Source organism: Eumetopias jubatus, unplaced genomic scaffold (genome assembly GCF_037043125.1).
Source record: "Eumetopias jubatus isolate StellerSeaLion01/CBP00866 unplaced genomic scaffold, mEumJub1_p1.0 scaffold_9, whole genome shotgun sequence".
In the NCBI taxonomy this organism is placed as follows: Eukaryota; Metazoa; Chordata; class Mammalia; order Carnivora; family Otariidae; genus Eumetopias; species Eumetopias jubatus.
Genome location: NW_028274815.1, coordinates 23,866,168 through 23,889,953, shown reverse-complemented (window position 1 = coordinate 23,889,953; position 23,786 = coordinate 23,866,168). Strand labels below are relative to the sequence as shown.

General features: G+C 53.4%; 1 protein-coding gene across 1 annotated transcript in view; it reads right to left on the bottom strand.

Moving 5' to 3' along the window:
• Window positions 1-329: 329 nt before the first annotated feature.
• The window catches only part of TOGARAM2 (TOG array regulator of axonemal microtubules 2), a 42,128-nt gene continuing 18,671 nt past the window's right edge, over window positions 330-23,786 (bottom strand). The window contains 11 exon segments of the mRNA XM_088026614.1: window positions 330-419; window positions 421-683; window positions 5,269-5,355; window positions 12,540-12,756; window positions 13,672-13,864; window positions 15,399-15,493; window positions 15,891-16,008; window positions 19,852-20,010; window positions 21,989-22,224; window positions 23,071-23,176; window positions 23,336-23,489. Coding sequence (XP_087882740.1) covers window positions 330-419; window positions 421-683; window positions 5,269-5,355; window positions 12,540-12,756; window positions 13,672-13,864; window positions 15,399-15,493; window positions 15,891-16,008; window positions 19,852-20,010; window positions 21,989-22,224; window positions 23,071-23,176; window positions 23,336-23,489 — 1,718 coding nt within the window.

The following is a 23,786-nucleotide window of genomic DNA, read 5'->3' as shown; positions in this document are numbered from 1 at the left end:
GAGGGCTGCCCAGCCTCTCACAGATGGGGGGCCGTGCCCAGACACGGTCTACACCTTGTGGGTGTGTGCTACACTCTTCCTCCCTGACTCTTCGTCCCCGTGCCATCTGCAGCTGGTTTTGCTGTTGTCTTGTGTCCTTTGTGACAACCCTAGTTATTAAAAAATTCTCAGGTTAAAAAAGTACAAGACAATAAAACCCTAGAAAAATAAGTACTGCTTTTATTCTACTTCAAAATATACTATATACATCTGGAACTCTAAGAGAAAGTAGACCTGGAGAAGACTCCATCGTAAAAATAAAATAAGGTAAGATATAACGACTGCCCACTTCAGGTCCGTCTCTTAGCCGGTTGAAAGGGGTGTGAGCTGCCAGTTGTCTTGCTGTCCAATGCCATCCCTCTGTCGGTGACGTTGGTTGGGGCTGCCTCACGGGGACGCTGCGTCTAGGAGGTCCTGGAGCATTCTGAGGACCTGCCGTGGCTGGCCAGCAGCCAGGTCCTGCAGCCGGGAGCCCATGTGCTCCTGGAGGCTTCTGGACAGCCGACGCGCCACCGTGCGGATGTTCCTGCCATGCCCGGGCAGGACACCGTTCCCGGTCATGTTGCCCAGGAAACACCAGAGGACTGGAAGGACATGGCGCTCCACAGCCTGGGGCTTCTGGGGGTACACGGAGGCCACCAGCGCTGTTGGACAGAAAACGGAGAGACTGACTTGAGGCAGGCACTCTCTCCCTCTCTTGCTGCCCTCTCTTGGGACACCAACTCTATTCCCCCCAAAGGGCAGGCCGCCCAGAAGGGCCAACTAGTCGTTAGACGCACCAGCTAAGGCTCGGGACACATTTAGGGGCCCATGAAAATGGCTTGATTTCTTTTAAAATCAAAAGCAAAAAATATGAAGATATCCAACTTCGTTTATATTCATGTTTATACCAGCCAGTTATAAAATACAATTTTTAAGTTTTTTTTTTCAATGGAGGAATGAGTATGCAAACGCAAAAGTACTCAGAGCCCATGATGGTCGTAATTGGTCCCTGCAGCCCCGGGGAGAAGAAAGACGCAGACACACCTGGACTGCAATCTAGTATTACTTTAATCCACATTCCCACCTCTCTGAGTTCATACGAACAGAGAAAAACCGTACCAGGGAGAAAAGTCAACACTCTCTCAAATGAAGCATTCTGAAAAATAAAGCAGCCAGCAGGGGATAGGACCAGTGTGGCCTCCCCAGTGTTTGGATGCCAAACCCCACGACAAGACCAGCAGTAATCCAGGAGGCATCGATGTGCTTTGTCAACCCGCAAGCTCTGCACAGACCCTTGATTCAGTGATGAAGCCCCTGCATCTGGTTCTCCAAGGCCCTCTTCTTTAGTCCCCAAAAAACCCACAAGCAGGCTACCCCTGCCAGCAAAACTTCCATTCCAGAGTAAATGCCAGGGTCAAAGCCACCTCCAGAGAACCCTAAGTCACTTCACAGGGGCCCCTCCAGCCTTCAGCCGAGGCCACATTACCCTGAGGGCATCCATGTTAACAAAGCTTTCTCTGTCCAATCAGTGCAGTCTGCCTATCCTCCTACCAAAGGAAAAGTGCTGGTGAGAGCAAAGGACCTTCACTTATTGATGGAACAAGGAAACTGGAACGTTCCCTGCGCTGAGACACACCTGGGGAACTAACACTGCCTGAGTCCAGAGTCTGGGGCTCAGAGTTCTGTGGCATGACTCCATTGTCCTCACAGTGCTTCGAGAAGCAGGACACTGGTCCATCTCGTAGAGGAGGAAGCCAGCACTCAGGGGTCAAGGAGCTTGCCCCAGACCACACATCTAATGAGGGCAAGAGCCTGCCTCAACTCCAAAGCTCATGCTGTGCACCCCTCGGTGACCCCAAGTCTCTAGGGGTTCCACATGTCAGGGGCTGGTGAGGAGTTTTATTTTTTTTATTTTTTTTTTTAAGATTTTATTTATCCGTTCATGAGAGACAGAGGGGGAGAGAGAGAGAGAGAGAGAGAGAGAGAAGCAGAGGGAGAAGCAGGCTCCCAAGGAGCAGGGAGCCCGATGCGGGACTCGATCCCAGGACCCTGGGATCATGACCTGAGCCGAAGGCAGACGCTTAAGCATCTGAGCCACCCAGGTGCCCAGGAGTTTTATTTTTAATCTCCAGTTTGTCCTTCCTTCTGGACAGATGAAGATATCCAATTTCTGGACAGCCGACGCACCACCGTGCAGACGTTCCTGCCGTGCCCGGGCAGGACACCGTTCCCGGTCATGTTGCCCAGGAAACACCAGAGGACTGGAAGGACTGTTCAGTAGTGTAACATCATCCAACCCCCCAGGATGTTTCCCACAGGGCCCCTTGGACTCCAGGGCCAGGCTGGGACAACAGGGGGTCAGAGATGAGCTGCCCCCCCGCCCCCAGCAAAGCCTGCCACTGGAGCAGTGTCATTTCTCATGGAGTGTGTACTCTGGCTTCCAAGCCACACCCTCAGGGTTCCTGCACCCCACCCTGTGGGGCCTCCCCGGAGGCTCCCCAGTGTCACCAAAGCCTCAGAAGTAAAGGTGGTCCTCATTCCTGGGGAAGGCAGGACTACACCCAGCCATGTTGGGTGTCAGCCCAGCCATGTTGGCTGGTGAGCAGCTTCATAAAGCGGGACAGAGGCGGGACCTGCTGGAAACGCTGAAGCTGGAGACAGGCTCAGAGGAGGGCACAGGTACCAGGAAAGCCACCAGGGCAGCCCCAAGATGGGAAGCTAGGAGGAGCAAGGGAGAGGTCGGCGGGGGGTGGGGGGTGGCCAGAGGGAACAAAAGAAAGCCAAAGATCCTGATTAGCCACATCCTAAGCCTCCGTGGGATCCACCTGCAAACCAAGGTGAGGACTATCCCAAGAACCAGGCCCAGGCAGGTCTCCCCCGTGCCCACCAAACGGTGAGAGGCTCACCTGCCCCTCACCCGCCCCCCCCACCCGCCCCCATCCCCGGCACACTGCACTCCCACCTGAACTCGCTCCCTCCCAGCAGCCGGGCGATCACACACGGGCCCAGGAAGCTCACTTCTACAGTGAGGCCCCCGTTCCCCGGGTCCGGGAGGCGGAGGTCACCTGGCTGACAGCGGTGGGCCTCTCAAGTTAGCAAAGGCAGGCAGTGGCCCTTCTGATCATGAGGAAGAAAACCCCATTAAATTGGAGCTTACAAGGCAGCTGAAGTAATTAGCAAAAGATTTACTCCTGTTAAGCTGTGCTATTATTAGTCCACACCTTGTGTCAACTGAAATGTTCTTCTCGGCTCCTGGCTGACACCGACCTACCCGGAGAGCTATGTAGAAACTTTTGCCTTTGAGGTCTCTTGGAAACAGGTAGAAAATATTTACATTTAAATGGATAATCTAAAGTGAGGTACCCATCCACCTCTGGGGCCCATATATCACCTGTACAAGGACAGGTAAGGGTTTCAACCAGAGAACGCAGATTTTGAGCAAGAGAAAAGGGTTCCTTGTCTGGTGGCCAAGTGTCTCCATTACATGGCCCCTGGGCACCAAGATCGTGACACTGTGGCCCCCAACCCTACTTTGCTTGCCCCACCTGTTTGGAGGAGAAGGCCTGGCACCTGGATGGGAGGTGAGGGTCCACTCCAGGGACACCGGAAGGACTGAACCAGGGCACAGAGGCAAGGCCAAGGGCAAGAGATAGGCTGGTGGAGGCGCAGAAAGACACCCTTAGTCAGGCAACATGTGCTGAGCACCCCAATGCGGACCGGGGCTGGCACAGGGTGGGACCTGCTCTTGGGAGGCTCGGGAAACTCAGGCAGGAGGGCTAGGGAGAAAGGAGACCCAGGGGCCGGCACCAGACCAGGCGGGCACCGCCCAGGTAGAGGAAGAAGGAAGAAGGGCAGAAAGGGGCTCCACAGGCCACCAGCCACATGTGGGCAGGCACAGGGGATGAGAGATCCGTCTCTGCAGGGTGGCTGGCATGCTGGTGCCCAGGGGACAGAGGCAGGGGCTGCTCAGGGAGGCTCTGTGGCCAGGCTCCCGGGGACAAATCCTGGATTTCTCGGCAAAGGACCTTGGGCACCTAACATTTCTAAGCTCCAGTTTCCTTATTTCTATAAAAGGGATAATCACTGGGGTGCCTGCGTGGCTCTGTCAGCTAAGCATCTGCCTTCAGCTCAGGTCATGATCTCATAGTCCGGGGATGGAGCCCCGTGTCAGGCTCCCTGCTCAGCAGGGAGTCCGCTTCTCCCTCTGCCCCTCCCTCCGGCTCATGCTCTCACTCTTTCTCTCTCTCAAATAAATATATAAAATCTTTTTTTTTAAAGGGGATAATCATGGAACCCACGCCCTCCTTATGATGTTATGAGGATTAAATGATCCAGTGCATACAACTGAGGCGGGGGAAGGGGCAGAGCCTGGAGGGCCAGGGAGCCAGACACTAGCCTGAGGACAACCCATGCAAGGATTTACGCATGGAGGCAGCACCACCTGTCTGCATGTTAGGGGGAGGGGTGCTCAGAGGTCTAGAGAACAGAGTCCTCCTGCCTCCTTCCTGCATGGGACCTTCCTAAGAAGGAAGAGGAGGCTTCTGGCAAGTACGAAAGATGAGAAAACCAAGTAACCTGCCCAAGACCAGAATTGGCGTGTGGCAAATGGGTCTGTCTGCCACAAAGCCTGTGTCCTTTCCATGCTGCCAGCTCAAGGGCCACAGGAGGTTTCAGCCCTGGAAAGAAATCACTCGAGACTGCAAACTCAGAGCAGACATCGGCTTGGAGCAAGCTCTCCTCAGCCAAAGCCTGAACAAAGCAGAGCAGACTCAGACCAACTCCGCGTAACATGGGCCCGGGCGCCCGGTGAAGGGCTGGCATCCAGGCTGTGCTCTGCCTTGCAGGCTGTGCATGCCCAAGAAGGGACAGCTCTCATGCTCACCACAGGGCTGCTGCTGACTGAGCCCCACGCCCGTGAGCCAGGGTCTACCCAGAAGAGCTGGGGATTTTTCTGATTCACACAAAGGTACCCTATGGACCAGGGGAAGTCCTGTGTGCAAAGAAGAAATGCATCATCGTTTCTTAAAAACGAGTTAGTGTATGTACCAACCTGCCTCATTTTGGTCAAGACCAAAGATTATCTTTTGGTAATGTGGGAATTATTTTTAAAAAAGCAGATTATCAAAAATTTTCTAAAAGCCCTGTGAGGATTATTGGATTATTTGGGGGTTCTAAGATAGTGGGTGGTTCAGCTTCATGCCAGGAAGCTGACTGGAAGGCTGGGGCGAGGGGCTCCGGGATGCTCACCGGACAGACGTTCCGTGACCTCAAGCACCGCGCGGCCACTCAGGAAACGCACCCGCCCAGCGAACGCTTGTAGGAGGCAGAAGTTGTCTGGAAGAGAAGGAGGGTGTCAGCGGCCAGGATGCCGTGGCCCGAGCGATGGCACCCGCTGTTCAGTGCCACGTACCTGCAACACCCACACAGGGAAGGAGACCTGTCGGGGAGCCGAATTAAATTCTCTGAGTCACAATGGGGTGTTTGGGGAAGAGTGAGTGGCCTGATATAGTTACACTGGCTCCCAAACAGGTTTCACTTACTCCCACAGGTCTGGTTCCTATTGTCTGTCCTTCCTCAAAGCTGCTGAGTTTGGGGGCAAAAGAGCGTTTGCTCACAGTCCTGGGCAAACCAGGAGGGCTGGTCACCCTACCAGCAGCAGAAGCTTCTGGCTGGCTCTGTTTGGGTCGGGGGAGGGGATTCGCGGGGGGCGTGTATTAGCTCTCAATAGTTTATATATAACCTCCCTGTGTGAGACTTGGGCCCAGACGGCATCCTTGTAAAGACCAGACAGTTTGTCCTCCACATGCTCCAACCCACTCTTCAGGAGGGTTAGGGGAAGGAGGGATTTTTAACTCTTTTTTTCCAATTGTCCCAGCACCCTGACACCCACTGGGCTCTCAGCCACATCAGGCTTCAGGAGACAGTTCTCCTTGCTGCCCAGCCACGCTCATGGTGGGGCCCGAGGACTGGGGGCTCCCCCATTTGGATGCCAATGGAGTGTTTATTAAAATGAACCACAGATGGTGAAATCACAGGCAACTAGGGTGGGGAATGTTTGGGGATAAAGAAGCCCTCTGGCATTCTTCGGTTGTATTTCTAAAGCCAACCCCAGCAGGATCCCATAGATGCTAAATCTAGAAACGGCTCATTCTTCCCCGTTCTGGCTGACGTCTCCTGGTTTCTCAAACTATTACACTTGAAGTCCCGCGTTCCTCACAGAGACACACAAGGTGAGCAAAGTAGCCCTTTACCTGAGAAAAGCGTGCTCATGTAGACGATACACACCCAGCCCCCAACACTGCCCCAGCCGTCCCCACAAAACTCCATGGGACGGAACGCAAATAACAAAACCACTTTTCGGGGGATATGGCCACGGGGCCTGCCTGCACCTGTCGTGGAGGTCTGTCATGGGTGTTACCACAGGCGCCCCCAGAAAGTGTGTCCCCCAGGACACAGCCCAGTCCCAGGGGCTGACCCGCTCAAGGCCAGATGTCTCTCAGCAGGGGACAGAGATTAGAGACCCACCTGAGGAAGTCTTTCCAGGCAAGTTCCACCTTCTCCGGATCCCTCAAATACCTCAGCATCCCCCTGGATATGCAATCAAAGCTTCGCTTTTCCCACCAGGCAACTATTCTAGCTAAGAGCTCATTCCCTTGCTCTCCTCCTGGGAGCTATAAGGGATACAGAGGAGAAAATGTACACGTGTACATCACATACATCCCTGCTCCTTGCAAAAGTACCATCCGTAAGTTAGGCAAGAGTCTTTAAAATAATTCGTTCTGGGGTGCCTGGGTGGCTCAGTCGTTAAGCGACTGCCTTCGTCTCAGGTCATGATCCCAGGGTCCTGGGATCGAGCCCCGCATCGGGCTCCCTGCTCTGCGGGGAGCCTGCTTCTCCCTCTCCCCCTCCTCCTGCTTGTGTTCCCTCTCTCGCTGTGTCTCTCTCTGTCAAATAAATAAATAAAATCTTTAAAAAATAATAATAATTCGTTCTGGGAAATAAAAGAGAGGCCCGCCTCTAGAATATTGCAGTTAGCAAGAAGTGGTCTCAGGGTGTCTTGGTAAATCTGTAATTGTGTAAGAATAGGTCTTTATATCAATGTCACCTGTATTGTTTCCAGGTGCTTCTATTTGTCCCACCCCATCATTAGCCATGAGCTCACCTCCAAAGACAAGGACGTCTGCCTCCTTGCTCTCCCCAACAACACTCAGTCCAGGACATTTTCTGGACACAGCTGGGTCTCCCCGCTCCTGGTGGCTGATGTGGCCTCCCAGAGCCAGAGAGAGGTGAAGAACTTGGGGGTACTTGAAAATGCACATCCAGCAGACATCTGTGCCAGATCATGCTCCCATGTCCCTGACACACAACAGGTGCTCAATAAATGCTCCAGGACTACAGGGAGTGTTAAAGCAGAGACATTAAGCATGCCCGAGCTGGTTTATAAACCCCAGAGCTCAACGCCCCAAGTAGCTGGCCTCTCTCCCGCCGTCTGCTTTTGTGGTGATGGCTCGCCTTCCAGGTCACACCCAGGCTTATTGAGCGGCGGAAAAGTATACGGTGAGGGGTGTGGGCTCTGAGTCCAGGTGGCCTGGGCTGAATCCTTAACTCTTCCACATTTCTCTGTGTTGACATTGGACAGAACCTCCTACACCTCAGTTTACCCATCTATAAAAAGCCGATAATACTCATATCTTCCTCTTAGAGCTGCTCTCATGTTATGATGCTTAGGATAGTGCCCTGAGTGTGTAATTACTATGTAAGTTATCAGTTATCTTTGCTACTGTTTACTATCATTACCCAAAAATGCTCCAAAAGCCCAGCAACCTGAATGGTGGAAAGACCATTAAGAGGCTGGAATCTAACCTGAAACCTTAAAGATCCATGCTCCGTTAGCCCGAGTTTTTCATGGGTCCCTCTGCTATGTTACAAGGAAACCACAGCGGGCCTCGGTGCTGCCCACACAGGGCAAGCAAACAGCCACAGCTGGCAGGCCACACACTTATCCTCCCTGGGCCTTGCCTTCCCTCTCTGCTAGGGGGCAGGGGTCTATGGGGCCTCGCACCTGCCCCATGTGGCCAAGCCCCACAGCCACCAGACCACGTCATCCTCAGGCTCCTGGAAAGCCAGAGAAGAACTGTTTTAAAAGCATGAAAAGTATGGTATCATGGATAGTGACAGCAAAGAAACTGGGGTCCAAATGGATCCCCGACAATAAGCACAGGACTCTGTGAATATCATGTCACACAGCCTCCAAAACTAGGTCCACTCATCGCAGGAAAAGTGGGAACGATCCATTTAAACAGAAAAATGCAAGCTATGGTCTAGGCATGGGATAGAGCTGTTAAAAGTGACTCAAGTGTGTAATCATACATAAAGGCTTACGCTCTGCTTTTTTTTAAAAGCAGGAGGCAAATTTAAATGCATAATATCATCATGACTTGACACAAATAGGCACAGAAAAAAATATCTGAAATGAAAAGTGCCAAATGTTAATAATGGTCTCTTCCAGAAGTTGAGACTAAAAATGAGGGGCTTTCAAATTTTTCCTTCCCAATGCTTTGTATTTTCCATTTTCTCAATAATGAACAAGTATGACTTCTACATGGTGGAAAATAAACTTTATATTTTTAAGCTAAGCTGCCTGGTACCATGAAAAACTGGTCAGTTAAACGAAAGAAGCAAAGTCTAAGTTGTATTTACATTACAACCTTTAACCAGGGAAATGTGTACACATGTAGACAAGAAAGAGAAGAGAGATTTTTAAGCAGCTGGTACACTAGAGGGGCACCTTGGATGAATTTCTAAATTCCCTGAACAATACCATGTTGGTCATATGATTTGTATAAGGTAATGAATTTAGAGTCAGCAGAGCAAAATAACAAAAGTAGATCTGAAGCTGCCCATTTCAGAGCTTATCTGCTCTCTCCAGCACTGGCTGGGGGCTGTGCTAAATTAAGAGAACTCCTTTTGACGCTCAGTCTGACCAGGAGGGAGTGGGCTGTCAGCAGCCTGATGTTTTAATTAGTGAAGTTTCTTCTATAGCTAACCTGGTAACAAGGCCCAAAGACAGAACCAGCCAGTCTGCTCAGGAACTGCCTTGATCCCCAGAATAACTCCCCTGAAATCAGAAGGTCTTGGTGCTGAGTAGAAAGGATGCCTCTCCAGGGTCCTTTCTGGAGAGGTCCCCAGGCAGGCAGTGACGAAAGGCAGAGGTCAGGGAGCAAGGTGCCCACATGCCTCCTTCCTCACCACCTCTGAAAAAGGGGACATGGGCAGAAATCCCTACCTGCTCTGTCGACCACCATACCACCCACCCTATACACCCTCAGGAAGACCAAGGAACTGGAAGAGATGGGGTGGCTGATGAGTCAACTTATCACTGAATTTCAGAATCAAGAGGGACCCTAAGAGGTTGCCTAAGAAAGCCAACCTCCCAATTTGGCTGTGCCATCTGGACTTTGTGCCAGAAGATGGACTCCCCCGGCTGTGTTCTCAGTCCCCATGGCCCCCGTTGAGTGGGGAACAAACCATAATACGCTGAGACATTCCTTTGTGACTCTCCACATTTAAGTATTTCACAGCATTTCATGGTTCCTCTCCAGCCTGGAGGCTGGATCCCTTGAGGGGGATGACACTAGGCTTAGGAGAAAGCTCCCTCTGCTCAAAGGGCTCCAAGCCACTTCCAGGAGGGGCCTCGGGATGCTGAGGGTGGACTGGAGCCACCAGGATGAAATGGAAAGGAAGACTTACACCCCTTCCCTTCTGCCACTCCTGCTCCAGTCTCTGCTTCTACCACCCAATCCCCTGGGACAGTGGGAAATTTAGTGACCTGCATCCATTTTTTCCTTCCGCAGGTCAGACTCAGACCATTCCAGGCAGATGAGAACCATTCCCAGAGAGAGCTTGATTCTACCCTAGGTACTCCCTGGCAGTGATGAATTCTTACTGGCGATGTACACCCCTCCACTTCTGCCCTTCATAGATATAGAAATCAGCTGGTCACTTCATCGTTAAAAACATTTCCGGGGGCACCTGGGTGGCTCAGTTGGCTAAGTGTCTGCCTTCGGCTTAGGTCATGATCCCAGGGTCCTCGGAGCTCCCTGGTCCCTGGGGCTCCCTGCTTAGTAGGGAGTCTGCCTCTCCCTCTCCCTCTGCCATCCCCCCCCCAACACACACACTCATGCTTTCTCAAATAAATAAAGAAAATCTTAAAAAAAAAAAAAACACTTCCAAAACCAAGGTTGCTCATTGGGCAGAATGGGTATGGCTCACAGCACAGCCACGTGGCCTCAAGAGCCCACTGCTGCACCTGCTCAAAATGACCCAGAGCCAAGACCCTGGGCTTCACCCTCTGGGCCCCACAGGAGCTTTTTTGCCAGGGGTTTGCTGGGCTCCATCCAACTCTTCGAGGCCAACAACATTCCATTCCAGCCTAACACTGACCTAAGGATTAGAGAGGAAAATAGTATCCCTCACGCCTGCCTCCATTCTCCCCACATAGATCCTCTGGCTGATGGGCCAGAGGGGGCATCGTCAGCCATTTCCAAGGAGACCCTGTCCCAGGAGGAAAGGACAACTATAGGCATCTTCCTGGAGGCTGCAACCTGACTCAAGGTGTAGTCAGATGACAAAAGCAGGCTAGGGACGCCTGGGTGGCTCAGTCATTAAGCGTCTGCCTTCGGCTCAGGTCATGATCCCAGGGTCCTGGGATTGAGTCCCACATCGGGCTCCTTGCTCAGTGAGGAGCCTGCTTCTCCCTCTCCCTCTGCTGCTCCCCCTGCTTGTGCTCTCTCTCTCTGACAAATAAATAAAAATCTTAAAAAAAAAAAAAAGCAGGCCAGCCCCAGGCCCCCTTTCCAGGATGGCCAGCCCAGGTAGGTACAACAGGGCCCCAGGTAGAGAAGGCCTGAGTCCTGGGACAATGCAAGACACCAGATTCTGCAGCCCAAAGCTCCAGAGCTCCTGCGTGCTCTAGGAGGATGGCCCAGTGGCAGAAAGTGGAAACTCTAACACCCGGAGAGGGAAGGGTTAAAAGCGCCTCTCCGCCAACAAGGGTGCTTAGCCTCTTCAAACAGCTAAAACCTATTTTGCTTGGTGCAGGTTTTCCCAATAAATCCAGGGCCTGCAGTGATTTACCAAGAGCCTTGGTTATTGGCAACAGCAATCTCACTTACCCAGAGCAGCACTGAGAACAAGCCGTAATTTAAAGCTGGATTTATATTGTTTGTTCTACAGCAACAAACTCAGCAAATCATAAATTCCCTTTGAGATGAAGAGAGGAAATTGACAGTATTTATGGACTCGAAAGGCAGAGAAGGGCCTGACCAGGCCTTTGATTTGTAACTGAAACTGCTTCTGGAAGCTTCAGCCAAGGACACAGCTGCCGTCCAGCCCCAGGGAGTTGGGCTCCCACAGGGTATGGGCACTGGGAAGGGAGGGGTGCCTGGCGGTGTTTGCAGCCTCACCATGGGGATGCTCTATGGGTCTTAAAGGCAGGACGTGGCTCTGTGCTCATGGGGACATACAGCAACAAGACCAGCACAGGTGGTTCTCAGGTCACAAGCTTCCTTACATCATGGCAAGAGTGGTTTGTGAAAACTCAGTGTTCCTCTGCTCTGGACATGACTACTCAGGTGCTATGTCCCACATGCACTTGCACTTCGGTATGTGTCCTAGACGTGCCAAATATCACCTTCTAAGCATCTGAGAAAAGAATGACAAACAGAAGTGGATGCACCCAAAATCCCACCTAGGAGTGTTGGAGAACCAAGATGTGTTAGTGCAAAGCACACAGGAACTGAGAAGCTCTCACCATTCCTGATGTGTCTCCCATAGCTCACTCCTTTTTCCCGTTTCATTCCACCCCCAACCCTCACTCCCTACTCCTCACCCAGATTCCTCCCACCCTGAGCCCTGGCCCCGAACAGTCTTCCTTCTCAAAGGCAACTCTCATCCGTTCCACGCTCAAAAGCCAATGGGATCCCAGCCCCACTCCTATACCAGACAATCAAGGAGGCCCACCTGCCCGTCCACTTTGTCCTCTCCAGCAGGCTTGCTCTGCTGTCTCACCGCCATCCCCTACAAGCCACGCCCACTGCTATCATCGCTACATCTAAAAACATTGCTGGCGATGCTTCCAGCTTCTTCCTGGCAATCCGGACCCATTTTTCCTTCAATGCCCTGTTGGCTCAATCACTGCGGTACTGTGTGACCCTGGATGAGTCATTTCTGTCACATGTACTCTGAGGAGGCAAGACTAGATCATCTACACATCTATCCTCCCCGCCTCCCATTTGGGACACTCGGGTGGATGTGACATGGGAAAGCCTGCCAACCAGGTCCTGGGCTGCCCACCCCGTCCTACGCAGCCTTCGGGGAAACATCTGGCCTGAGAGCCCCCCAGTGCCCATCAGCACTCTGCTGATTCCCAGCGGGAAGGGTGAGCCCACCCTGGGGCGAGCTCGGGGATCGAGTCTTCTCCCTACCAGAGCCAAGCAGGGCGGAGGCAGGAGGCTTACCCAGATTCTCAATCATGGCATCCAGTGCAGTCACCGCGGCAGTGTAAATCCCCGAGTTCTTGGAGTTGAGGTTGTCTGCAACAGCAATGATGATGGAGAGCAGCATGGGGTGTAAGCTTTCTTTCAGGAGGGGGATCATCTTGGCAAGGGACTCCAGGGCCCACTGGTTCACTTTCTTGTTGGAATCCTGAAGCCTTGGGGTGAAAGCATCAAAGACCTATTGAGGGAAGAGAAACCAAGAGCCCATGGAAACCCAGGCTGGGCAGGAAGCCCACAACCCAACCAACCACCCTTGGCAGGGATTCCTCTTGCCTCCCCGACAGGGTCATCCAACTTATGCCAGAACATTCTCAGTGGTGAGGCGCTTACCTCCTCAAAAGGGGAGGAGGACAAGAGGGGAAGAGCAACCACCTGTTGAGCACTCATTCCACCAAAGCATCTAAAGCATCTCATTAGGGGTACCCTGCCCTCTCGTGGAATGATCTTAATCCATGAGGCACGCGTCCCCACCCTTAGTTTACCATTCAAAACAAAGCCAAAACTGAGGCAGAAAGAGTTTAAGTGATTTGCCCAGATCACACAGCTAGTAAGGAACTTGGATGGATGCCCAAGTCTGCTGACTTCGAGCCTGTGTCTTAACTACTGTGCTACATAGCTTGACCATCAGCAGCCTGGATCCTGGAAGAAGCAAGCATCTGCCCTGGTTTCCAGTCTGTGAAGGGCCTGTGCTGGCTCCTAACCCACCCATCTACCCATCCCTGCCCAGTCGCCTGGCCAACCACATACTCTGCCCCCAACACATCATGTGCCTGGCTAGACCAGGAGCAGCCCTCAGCCATGGGACCCTCTACCTCTACCCTCCTCGCCATAAATCTGCTAAAGGGATGAGAGATGCCCAGGACATCTCTGGGTGGTCCCAAGGCGCCTGGCAGGAGGCGGGGCCTTTGTCCCACTCAGCTACTTCGGGGCAGTCTCACAGTGTCACCAAGGCAACCGGGTAGCAGGTGCTTTTCCGGCTCCCTTTACCCTGAGGCATCTGGCACCATGTCCAACTCTGTCCTGAGGTTTCCAAATTGAAGTCGCACCCACAGGAGAGAGACGGGTCGGGGGGCAGGGCTGGGGCAGCACTCACCTGGACCAGGTTGGCGGTGATGAGCTCCGGCGTGGCCTTGCAGTGCTCCAGGAGCCGCCCCACGCCTTCCATCCGAGACTGGTACTCTTTGGCCTCCAGCAGCCGCGTCAGCTCCCAAAGATGCTCCGCCACCTTGAGGCCGCCGCGCACAGAGGAGCGAAGCCCCGCCAGCTGAGGGCCGTTGGAGCTGAGCCTGTGTGGAAGGGACTTCTGACCTGGGCAGCCCCAGAGGACGGCTGCGCCTCTTGTCCCATGCCCTGCCCGCAGACAGGTGAGACTGAGACAAGAGCGCTACCTGCAGCTTGGTCCATCCCCAGCGGCTCTACCTGCGGCTTGAGGACACCGGCCCTGGAACTCTGGAAATCCTGTTTCCTCAGGGGACAGCAATCAGGTTGCCTAGAGGCCCACCCTTTTGTCAGGGGACAGGTCCCTCTCTTCCTGCCTTTTTTTCTCTTTTCAGAAAACACGTGAAGAAGGGGGAGGTGCTGGTATGGGAATGAGAGGCGGGAGTCCACCGAAGGACGACTGCACATTTAAGCTAAGAGTGAGGGAAGATCTCGCCAGTGCCTTTATCCTGATCCGGTTGCCTTGGCCCTGCTCATACTTCTCCAGTGACCAGGGAACTGTTAAGCCCTGTTCTCTTCCGCTGAGAGCACATGTCTATCATAGCCTCTGGCCCAGTCCAGCCAGCATGAGAGCAGTTCCATACAGCACTCCTACCCCCCACGCCCAGCTCAGAACATGGCTCTTTGAGCTCGTGCCCTACACGCAAGTCCCCTCTGACAGAGCCCAACGTCATCCATGCTGTCATTCATTCCTGCAGTCCGCGCGGTTGGCCCACTGAGTGCCCAGCGCTGTCGTGGGCACTGAGGACAGTGAGATGAGAGGCACGTTCTCTGCCTTAAGGAGCTCTCAGACCAATGGAGGCAGGTAAGCCAAGGGGCTGACAGAAGACCGAAGAACAGAGAGCAGAGAGTGTCAGAGAGAGCCTCTGGGGGGAGGTGACAGTAATATGGGTCTTGTGGGATCCTGTAGAAGAAATAGGCATGTTCCAGGTGCAGGCGGTGTGGCATAAGCAAAGATACAGCAGGGGACAGAGCGTGGCTCGGGGGGGCGGGTGTCGGGCAAGGAGGATGAGCTGCTCTGGTCTGACGGGGAGACCATGTGTGGGGGACAGCAGGAAGCTGATCTTGAACAGGTAGTGGGGGTTTCCCTGAGCGCCTGCTAGGGAGAAGAATTTTGGGTTTCAGGCACATCAGTGACCAGAGAGTTTCTGCCTTGTTTCTGCTCCTCCCAGCACCCACCCTCCAGCCTCCCCACCCGTTCCCTCGCATCTGCCTTCGCCCCAGCTCTGCCTCTAAACTCACCCCAGGCTGCCCTGATGGCGACAGGATGAGCGGCTCGAAGTGGGTGGAGAAGCTCTGAGCTTGGGCAGACAGCCTGGCCAGCAACACGCCCCGTGCGGACTAGTGCCATTACACCCACCCCGCAGGACTGCAGAAACCAACGTCTCCCGCCAGTGCTTCCGATCCCAGGATTTGGTCTCCCTGAGATTTGGGTGGGGAACACCTGTTCTAAATTCACCCATGAGTGCTGCAGACCCAACTAGGTCTCCACCGTAGCCCAGATCCACACAGCCTCCCAGAGCCACCCCTGCCCAGGGCCAGTGGGCCATCTCCATCGGCAGCCTTGGATGTGGAGCCCCAGAGAGACAAGAGCAGCCATACCCATCCTTGCTGGGCAGCCCGTTCTCACCCAGCACCAGACTCCTCGACACCTTGCGGCCCTTGGCAGATGGAAGTCCGTCGCTTTCTTCTAGTCCCTTGAAAAAGTCACACAGAATATGAGCCGAAGGGGTGGCCCTCTGGGGAACTGCCAACCACTCTAGGCTAGACCATAGTGACAGGAATAACCCCTTCCACCTGGCAGAGCTTCTGAGGGCAAAACTGAGCATTCCAGGCCACTGGTAGTCAGGGCAGGGGTCAAGATCTCCATTTAACAGGAGACAGTGTGGACGTGCCCAGGGTGGCTCAAGGCACACCGGCAGAGAGGGGCAGAGCCAGGTCTGAGCACAGGGGAAGGAAATCACCCTTATCCCACCTGGCAGGGGTTATGGGTGAAATGGAATCTCTGGAATGCACACCCCACTCCCCTCCCCAGCTCAGCTCTGACCTCCCCCGCACCCCCCCCACCCCCACCTGCTCAGGCCACCAACTCACCCGCTGCTTAATAGCCGCCATGACCTTCCGTAGGTCATGAGACGGGAGGCTCTGCTTCAGAAATGCATCAAACTTCGTATTCGACATCAAGATATTCACCATCTTGCGGCCATAAAACCTGCCGCAGGAGAAAGAGAGGGATGAAGAAACAGCCATAGAAATGCATCATAAATCTGCTTTACAGATTTACAGGAGTTTTGTAATTGTAGTAAAAGAGTTTTTGATACTTTTTCTAATTAAGACCATAATTGCTGATTAAGACAGTTAAAAACTAGGTTCATAAAGGAATAAACATCATCCGTAGCCCCATTACCAAGAGAAAACCACTATTAAATTTTCACATATTTTCTTGTAGCCTTTTTGACGCATATACATTTTTGTTGATACCAGAATGTATATACAACTTGCCTCTGGCTTTTTTTACTTCATCATTAATCATCTTCCCATATCATCCTTTTTAGTGGATTCATAATATTCCATTGGATGACTATACCAAAATGTACTTAACTTCTTCTAGTACGAGGCATCTAGAAGTCTGAGGAAGTGTGCGGGGGAGGGGGGCAGTCTGGAAAGAAGTGGTCAGCTCCACCTAGCGAACAGCAGTGGGTGGGGGGGGGAATCAAAGAGGGCTTCATGGAAGAGGTGACGCTTAGATTGGGACTCAAAAGAGGAGTAGGAGTTCACAAGTGGGTTGGGATCAGGGGGGAAGGGGGGTGGAGGTGGGGGTCATTCCAGGGTCTGTAATACAATTTGACACGTTAGCAGGTGTGTGGTTGGTAAACAGCAGGTAGGGCCTGGAGCGGATATGACCCAATTTCTGGAAATGTGAAGGAGCTGGGCTTTAAAGCACAGACAACGGGAAGCTGCGGAATGACCAGATTTGCACTTTAGTGGAAAAGTGTCTGGCAGCAGTGTGGAGGACACATCTCTGGTGGCAAGGCGGGGGCCAGGAGACCTGTTAAGAGGCTACTATGACAGTCCAGAGAGTGGGAGGAGGAAGGGGAGGTCAGACTCGGGACCTGCTAAGAAAGTGGAGACTGCAGGGCTTGGGAGCTGATCGGAGGTGGAGCAGGAAACATCTGCAGTCATTATTTCCCTCAACCCAAGACTCCATTGATTATAAAATGCACCATTGATTATTTTCCACTGAGGAAAAAAAAAATAGAAAGCACTGGCAATTTCCACTACCTTCAACGACACTGCCCCATGTGGGAAGGCAACACTTTCGTGTATTATCTCAGCAACAGAGGTAACGTTACTCACAGGCAGTGCCCTTCCTTCCTTAGGCTGGGTAAACTACTTGGTGGTTGCCTGGTAAGGAAATGCGGAATTTGGGTTGTTCCTTCTATGACTGTTTGCATTCATATCTAATTTATGTCCCATTGCTCTAGTTCCATGCCTCTTCTCATACACTATAACTTTTCATTTCAGTGCCTAATAATAGTGTAATATTTCTGAGACATTTTAGGGAGCAATTAAACTCAACAAGTCCCCACAGAGCATCCATGGTGACTTCTTAAAATAAATATAAAAGGCAACGAGCAAGGCTCCTAGTTTAATTCCTACAATGCACACTGTGATTCAAAGGTTTATGCTATGAGCAATAATGCCCAAGTTTGAGAATGTGCAGAGAGTTAAGACCCAAATCAGAATTGCTGCCTGGCCAGCAGCAACTGTGAGACGCCTCTGAGTGTAAGATATTAAAAGGTGGGGGAAATTGTGTGTCTTAGAATCAATGAAGTATGAAGGTCCCCATTCTGCATCTTAGATGACTCAGTAAATAATAGTGACTTTTTAGAGTAGAAGGAACACAGCCAGAGAAACAGGCTTGGGGAGAAGGCGATGGGTTCATTCAGGGAAATTCTGCACCGAAGATGACAGTGGGACATCTGGCAGTGGTGATGTGTCCTCCAGAGGCTTTAGAGGTAAAGCACTGATGCTCAGAGAAGGGGTAGCCTGGAGGGAGACCCTACGAAGCATCAGAGTTGCTGTGGCTGGAGCCACGGAAATGGTGACAGTACTCAGGGAAAGTTGTAAGAGGACAAGAATGAAGACACTCCTGCGGCCATCTACATCCCGAGGGCAGGCAGGTGGAGAGGCGGCCATAGAGGAAGAGGGGAACTAGGGAGTGTAGGTCCATGGACACCGGAAGCACAGGTGCCAAGAAGGAAAGTGGAGTGTCGTCAACGCCGGCAATGTGAGAGAGGTCAGAATGGAGGGCGACATTCCAGCTGGAGAGACATTAGATCTGAATGTCCATCCCCCTCCCAACAACTAAAAACAAATCAAGCAGAACCTTCTAGTTCCCCACCAATGTTCCTCATTTCAGTAAATGACACTATCATTTACCCAATTGTTCAGCTTAAAAACTCAAGCATCATCTTTGATTTCTCTTTGAAAGCCTCACCACCCACATCCTGTTGGCTCTGCCTTCAAAAGACACCCCAGTCCAGCTCTCCCCTCCCCTCTGCTAGCCTCCAGCACCTCTGGCAGGGACTGGGGAGTAGCCATCTGTCTGGTGTCCCTTCTCCATCCTGGCCCCCCTCCCCTACTATCAATCCTCTAATGAGCAGCCAGAAAGATTAAAAAAAAAAAAAAATCAAGAAGACAGCGAGCATTTAAAGACACACAAACTCTAGTAACCAGGGGCAAAAAGCACTCAGAAATAATAATGAGCTGGCACTTTTACCCATTAGATCAATAAAAATTAGAACTCCCGATACCGCAAGGTCATGAGGACGTAGGCACTGGCCCCAAAGGAGGGAAGTGGAGGGGCACGGTGTGCTCAAGAGCTCCCCACGATGCTCGGGCGGCTTAGGTGGACACATGCCCCTGACCACAGTCCTGCCCCCGGGGGAATATTCCCAGACATTCTCCCGGGGCTCCACCAGGGAGCATGTGTGAGGCTGTTCCGTGGAGCACCGCTGCAGTGGGGAGGGCGCGCTCTCGTCTGTACAAAAGCACAGAAGGCAGGGGGGACATGCCCTGTGGAGGTGTACCAGATGTGGCGTGGTCTCCAGATCTGGCCACAGTGTCCCAGGGACTAAGGAGTGTGATTACCTGGACCCTAACCCTAGCTTTCCAAGACCGCTAATCAGGTTCTATCACTCTCCTGCTTTATACCGTCGAATATCTTCTCACACTCCTACTAAAGATCCTCCAGTGGCTTCCGGTCACAACCCAGCCAGAATCTTGTCTCCTGACCGCTGCCCGAGGGGCCCTCATCCGCCTCATCGCCCGTCCACCCTGCCCCACTCGCCAGGGCGCCCTGCAGCCCAGCCTTCCTGCTCCCGGAGTACCGAGCATACTCCCATCCGGGGAGGGGGGGGGTTGGCTTTGTACATTTCCGTCGCTGGCACATTCACACCCCCGACCCCCAATGAGTTGGCTCCTGCTGGCCCATCAGTTCTCAACTCCAGTGTCACTCTTCTGAAAGATCTCCCCCGACTCTCCATCAAAGGAGCCACCACCCCATTCGCCACCGTGGTGCTTTTCTCTCTGTACCCTTTATCTCTATCTGAAGTGACCGTAATAATTTATTTGTTTATTATCTGTCCACCTGACTAGGGGTGAGCTCCAGGATAGCAGAGGCCTAATTCTTCTTATTCACTGCCCTGTCCATAATAACGAAGCGTGATCTGATCCCTATCCTTGAAAAGAATGAATGGCCTTTCAGAGGGTGGAGGGAGCTGGGGTGGGTCAGGAACAGGGGGAGAGTAGTGGCGAGAGAGGGAGAACTAGAGGCGTGCAGTGCCGGCCATTCCTCCAGGCCTGGCTATGCCGGTGGAGAGAGATGGATGGCGGCCATAACGGAAGGACACAGCTGCGGTCTGTCTGACCATCCCTCCCATGGCCCCAGGGAAGCTGAGCTGTGCAGGCCAGGGCCCTTAGGGCTGGCTGGTTGCCTTATCTGCCCTGGGCTGGCCGGCTAGGCAGCCCCCAGCCCCTGGCCCTGCATCACCTGGTGTCCTGGTTGGAGTCCTGGGCCAGCCTCACCAGGTTGTGCACCAGCATCTCCGTGCTGTCCCTGGTGCCCGAGAGAAGTTTCTCGGCACCTATCTGCTCCAGGACGGCTGAGAGGTGCTCGGCAGTGCATTTCCGGACTGAGGGGTTTCGGTGGCTGAAAAAAAAATACAATCCCAGTCAAGGGTGCAGACAAGGAATGGGGTGTGGGGTCCCCAGACTGCCGCACGTGGACCTAGAGTTGTGCCTCCGTGTTTCATGCCGTGATGGGCTCCGCAATCTCTCATATGGACTACAGGGACTCTTCAAGAAAAGAGGAGTCACGTCCTGATCATAGAACCCAGGATGACAGTGGTAACGACAGGAGAAGGAAGGAGCGCCTACAGCCACGTGGTGCTCTGCACACGCACACAGGTGCTCACCACCTCTGCGCTTTCCTGAGCCCGTGTTTCCCTTCCCCACCTTTTCCCCACCTAGAAAGATCCTACCCAATCCCTGTCTCCTTCTCTGCCCTCCCCAACCCCCTCGGCAGAATGTTCCCTGGGGCTAGGGCTGTCCTGGTCCCCTGGGAAGTACAGGTGCACCCCTGTGGCTCCCCAGCCGGGTGAGGAGCTCCCGGGGAGCTGGCGCCCAGCTTCCTTCCCCCCAGTGGAATCCTGTGCCCTGCTGGTGCCTGGCACATGCCCACACTTAGTGGGAGCTAACTGCACGTTTGTCCAAGTGAGCTGAGACAGGAGGGAGGGACAGGGGATCCATGGGTGATTTGGTAACCCTAACAGGGGAAACCCATCAGAATGTCACTTGTTTCTTTTTCACTCTTTCAAACAGGGCCTGAGTGCCCACAGTTCTTTAGACACCTGACCCTGCTTCTTGCAACTATGATCAATTGGAGCGCCTGGGTAGCTCAGGCGTTAAGCATCTGCCTTCGGCTTAGGTCATGATCCCAGGGTCCTGGGATCGAGCCCCAGGTCGGGCTCCCTGCTCAGCAGGAAGTCTGCTTCTCTCTCCCCCACGCCCCCTGCTTGTGTTCCTTCTCTTGCTTTGTCTCTCTCTGTCAAATAAATAAATAAAATCTTAAAAAAAAAACAATGATCAATTGCCTCAGCTTGTACTTAGCACAGCCTCAGAGCCAGGCACCCTGCTAAACACCCCCCATCTATTATCTGTTCGATTCCATAAGCCACTATTAGCATCATTTTGCAGGTGAGCAAGTTGAGCGAAGGGAGGAATCCAGAAAAAAGGACAAATAACATCTCCCAAGTTAGTGGCAGCCACAGTGAGCTCTCAGTGAATGTTACGGTAAAGGCAGGCATGGTTCTGAGCGCTCTTTCATGAATCCATTCATTTACTCCTCACACTTTGAAGAGGTATGCACCATTATTATTCCCATTTTACAGATGAGGAAACTGAGCACAGAGAAGTTAAGTAACAATCCAGGATGTGAACCCAGGCAACATGACTCCGGAGCCCCTCACCCTTCCTACCCAGCTGTGGTGCGGCTAGCAAAGGCCTGGCGGTGGCTACCACACACCCTGGGGGCTTTCCAGAAGGCCCCTGCATCTGTGTTACAAGTGGCTCTGGGGCTGAGAGAGGTTTGGCCCTATGGGAGAAAGGGTTTGGGAAATGGTTTCGGTTTTGCTTTAGTTTGGGTTTTTGAATAAGGTGAAAGCAAATCTGGCTGCAGAAAGGCTCCCTTGGTAGGCAAGCACCTTCCTCCTCCCTGGGAAAAGGCCAAGAGTATGAGCTAGAGTAAGATTGTGTGCCTTGCTCTGCTCACAGCCTTGATTTTATCAGAAAGAACACCCATCCCCTGGGAGAGGCACACGGGCCGCAGGCTGGCTCTCAGCCCGGTCTCCAGGGATGTTACCACGGACACTCTGAACTCCCCAGCCTTGAACAGAACGCCATAGCTCTCCACTTGCAGCTGAGGTTCAGGGCTGCCCTGAGCTCGCCTCAATATCCCCAACCTAGCCCAAGAAAAGTGGGAGAGAAGCACACCAGGAAGCAGGGGTCTTCCCCCCCCCAGCTACATGTGTGGGGCACCTCCTGCGTTTGGCTGCTCCTCTCCCATCCCCAGACCTCTCCCCTTGCCTTACCTTCCCAACCCACCCCTCCGACAACGAGCCACCACGTACTAGATGCCCACTGAAGTGAGGGCTGCCAGGGAGCGGGCGGGGGTCACATTCTCCACCATGGCCCCCAGGGAGCGGTGGGCGGCTCTCTGAATGAACTCGCTGGTGTTCCCCATCTTCTGGAGCAGGCCGCGGGTAATCTCCTCAGCCTCCTGGTCCATGTTCTTCTTCAAGGTCCGGAAGAGGGCTCCCAGAGTGCTGATGGCCAGGCGGGACACTTTGGAGCGGAGGTTGGTGACCTAGGAGAGAGATGGGACAGGGAGCCTCAAGGACTGCTGGACCCTGCCAAGGGTTCCAGAACATACGAAGTATGGGGCACAGCCCCACCGTCTCCTGCCACCGCCACCCTTCTTGCAGGCCTAGGCTTTGCCAGGCTGGAAACGAAAACCATGCAGTAGCTCTGGACAAAACAGCCCCATTTTTTATAAAAATGTTATTATTGTTATCATCGTAGTTATTACTTCCACCTGAAATTTAAAATTTGAACATCTGAAATTTGTGCAACACTTAGTCTTCTAAGTACTTTTACAAAGAATGTTCAATTTAGCCTTCACAAGCCCCCCCCACCACCACCAACATCACCCCCACCACTGGAATAGTCTATTCCCAAGAAGGGACCTGGCCTTCCCAGATGATAAGATGCATCTCTTTGCCTCCCTGGGCCCGGCCTAGGCCCCCACCCCAGCCCCAGCCCCAGGGGAGAAAAATCCTTGGGAGATGTTACAACTTCCCTGAGGCTGGAGATCTAGCCCAGAACACTACAGCCCCTTGTTGGGCATCTGAGTACAGAGGACAGCACAGGGCTGGGACGAAGAGGCATACAGGACTCTGGTTGTTTCAGTGCCCAGAGATTAGAAACAAGGAAACCCCAGGGCCTAGTTTTCCAATCTGAGACATGGGCGGCTACCTCCCACCTCTGTGGCTGAGGGCTAAGAAATAAGCAGGGGATGCCACGTTCCAGGGAGCCATGGCCCCTCCGTGGCTGCCATGTGACCCACCCTGAGCAGCGGCACCAGGGAAGGGGGACGGCCTGCTCTGCAGGGTGGGGACAGTGCACAGGACACAGGCTGTCTAGGTGGCCTCACCTCCCCCGTCACAGCCAAGGACACGTCGTGTAGCCTCCCAGCAAGGACATCTGAATGACAAACCGCCAGGAGCTGGACACTCAGCAGGCCCTTCTCCTTCATCTGCCTGAGAAGCGAGTTCCAGGCCCGTCACAGGCAGGTGGGGAGGGAGGAGCCCTGCTCCCCATGCGGATCGGGGCACTCCCCACCCCCCGCCACCACCACCCCTCTCCCGCCGCAAGGGAGGCGGGTAGCTGGGGTCAGGAGAAGGGGGACGTCCCCTCACCAGTCGCTGCTCTCCAGGCACTGGAGGGCATCCATCAGCCCCACCTCAGGGTTCGAGAAAGGCCTCAACTCCTTAAAGGTTCTAGGATCCAATTCCTCCTCCTCTTCTTCCCGCTCGGGAGACCCCAAGGTAAGCACCACAGGTAATGAGTTGGCTGCCCTCACAGAAAGGAAAAGGAACATGGCACATTTCAGCAGGAAGACCCAGGCCTGGCCTAACACGAGGTGTGCTCAGAGGAGGAGCTGCCCAGGGCTTGGAGGGCAGGATCTGTGTGTCCCCTCCCGCCCCACCCCCGCCGGGAGACGCGGACACCTCCGAAAGTTCTAGCTTTTGTTGGCCTTTTCCGCCCCAGCCCTGCCATCCTCATGGTTCTAAACAAGCCAGCCTGTGATACTCTGCTTGATGTGACGTGACAAAGCCCACCGTGCCGGTGACTCACCCCCAACCCTGC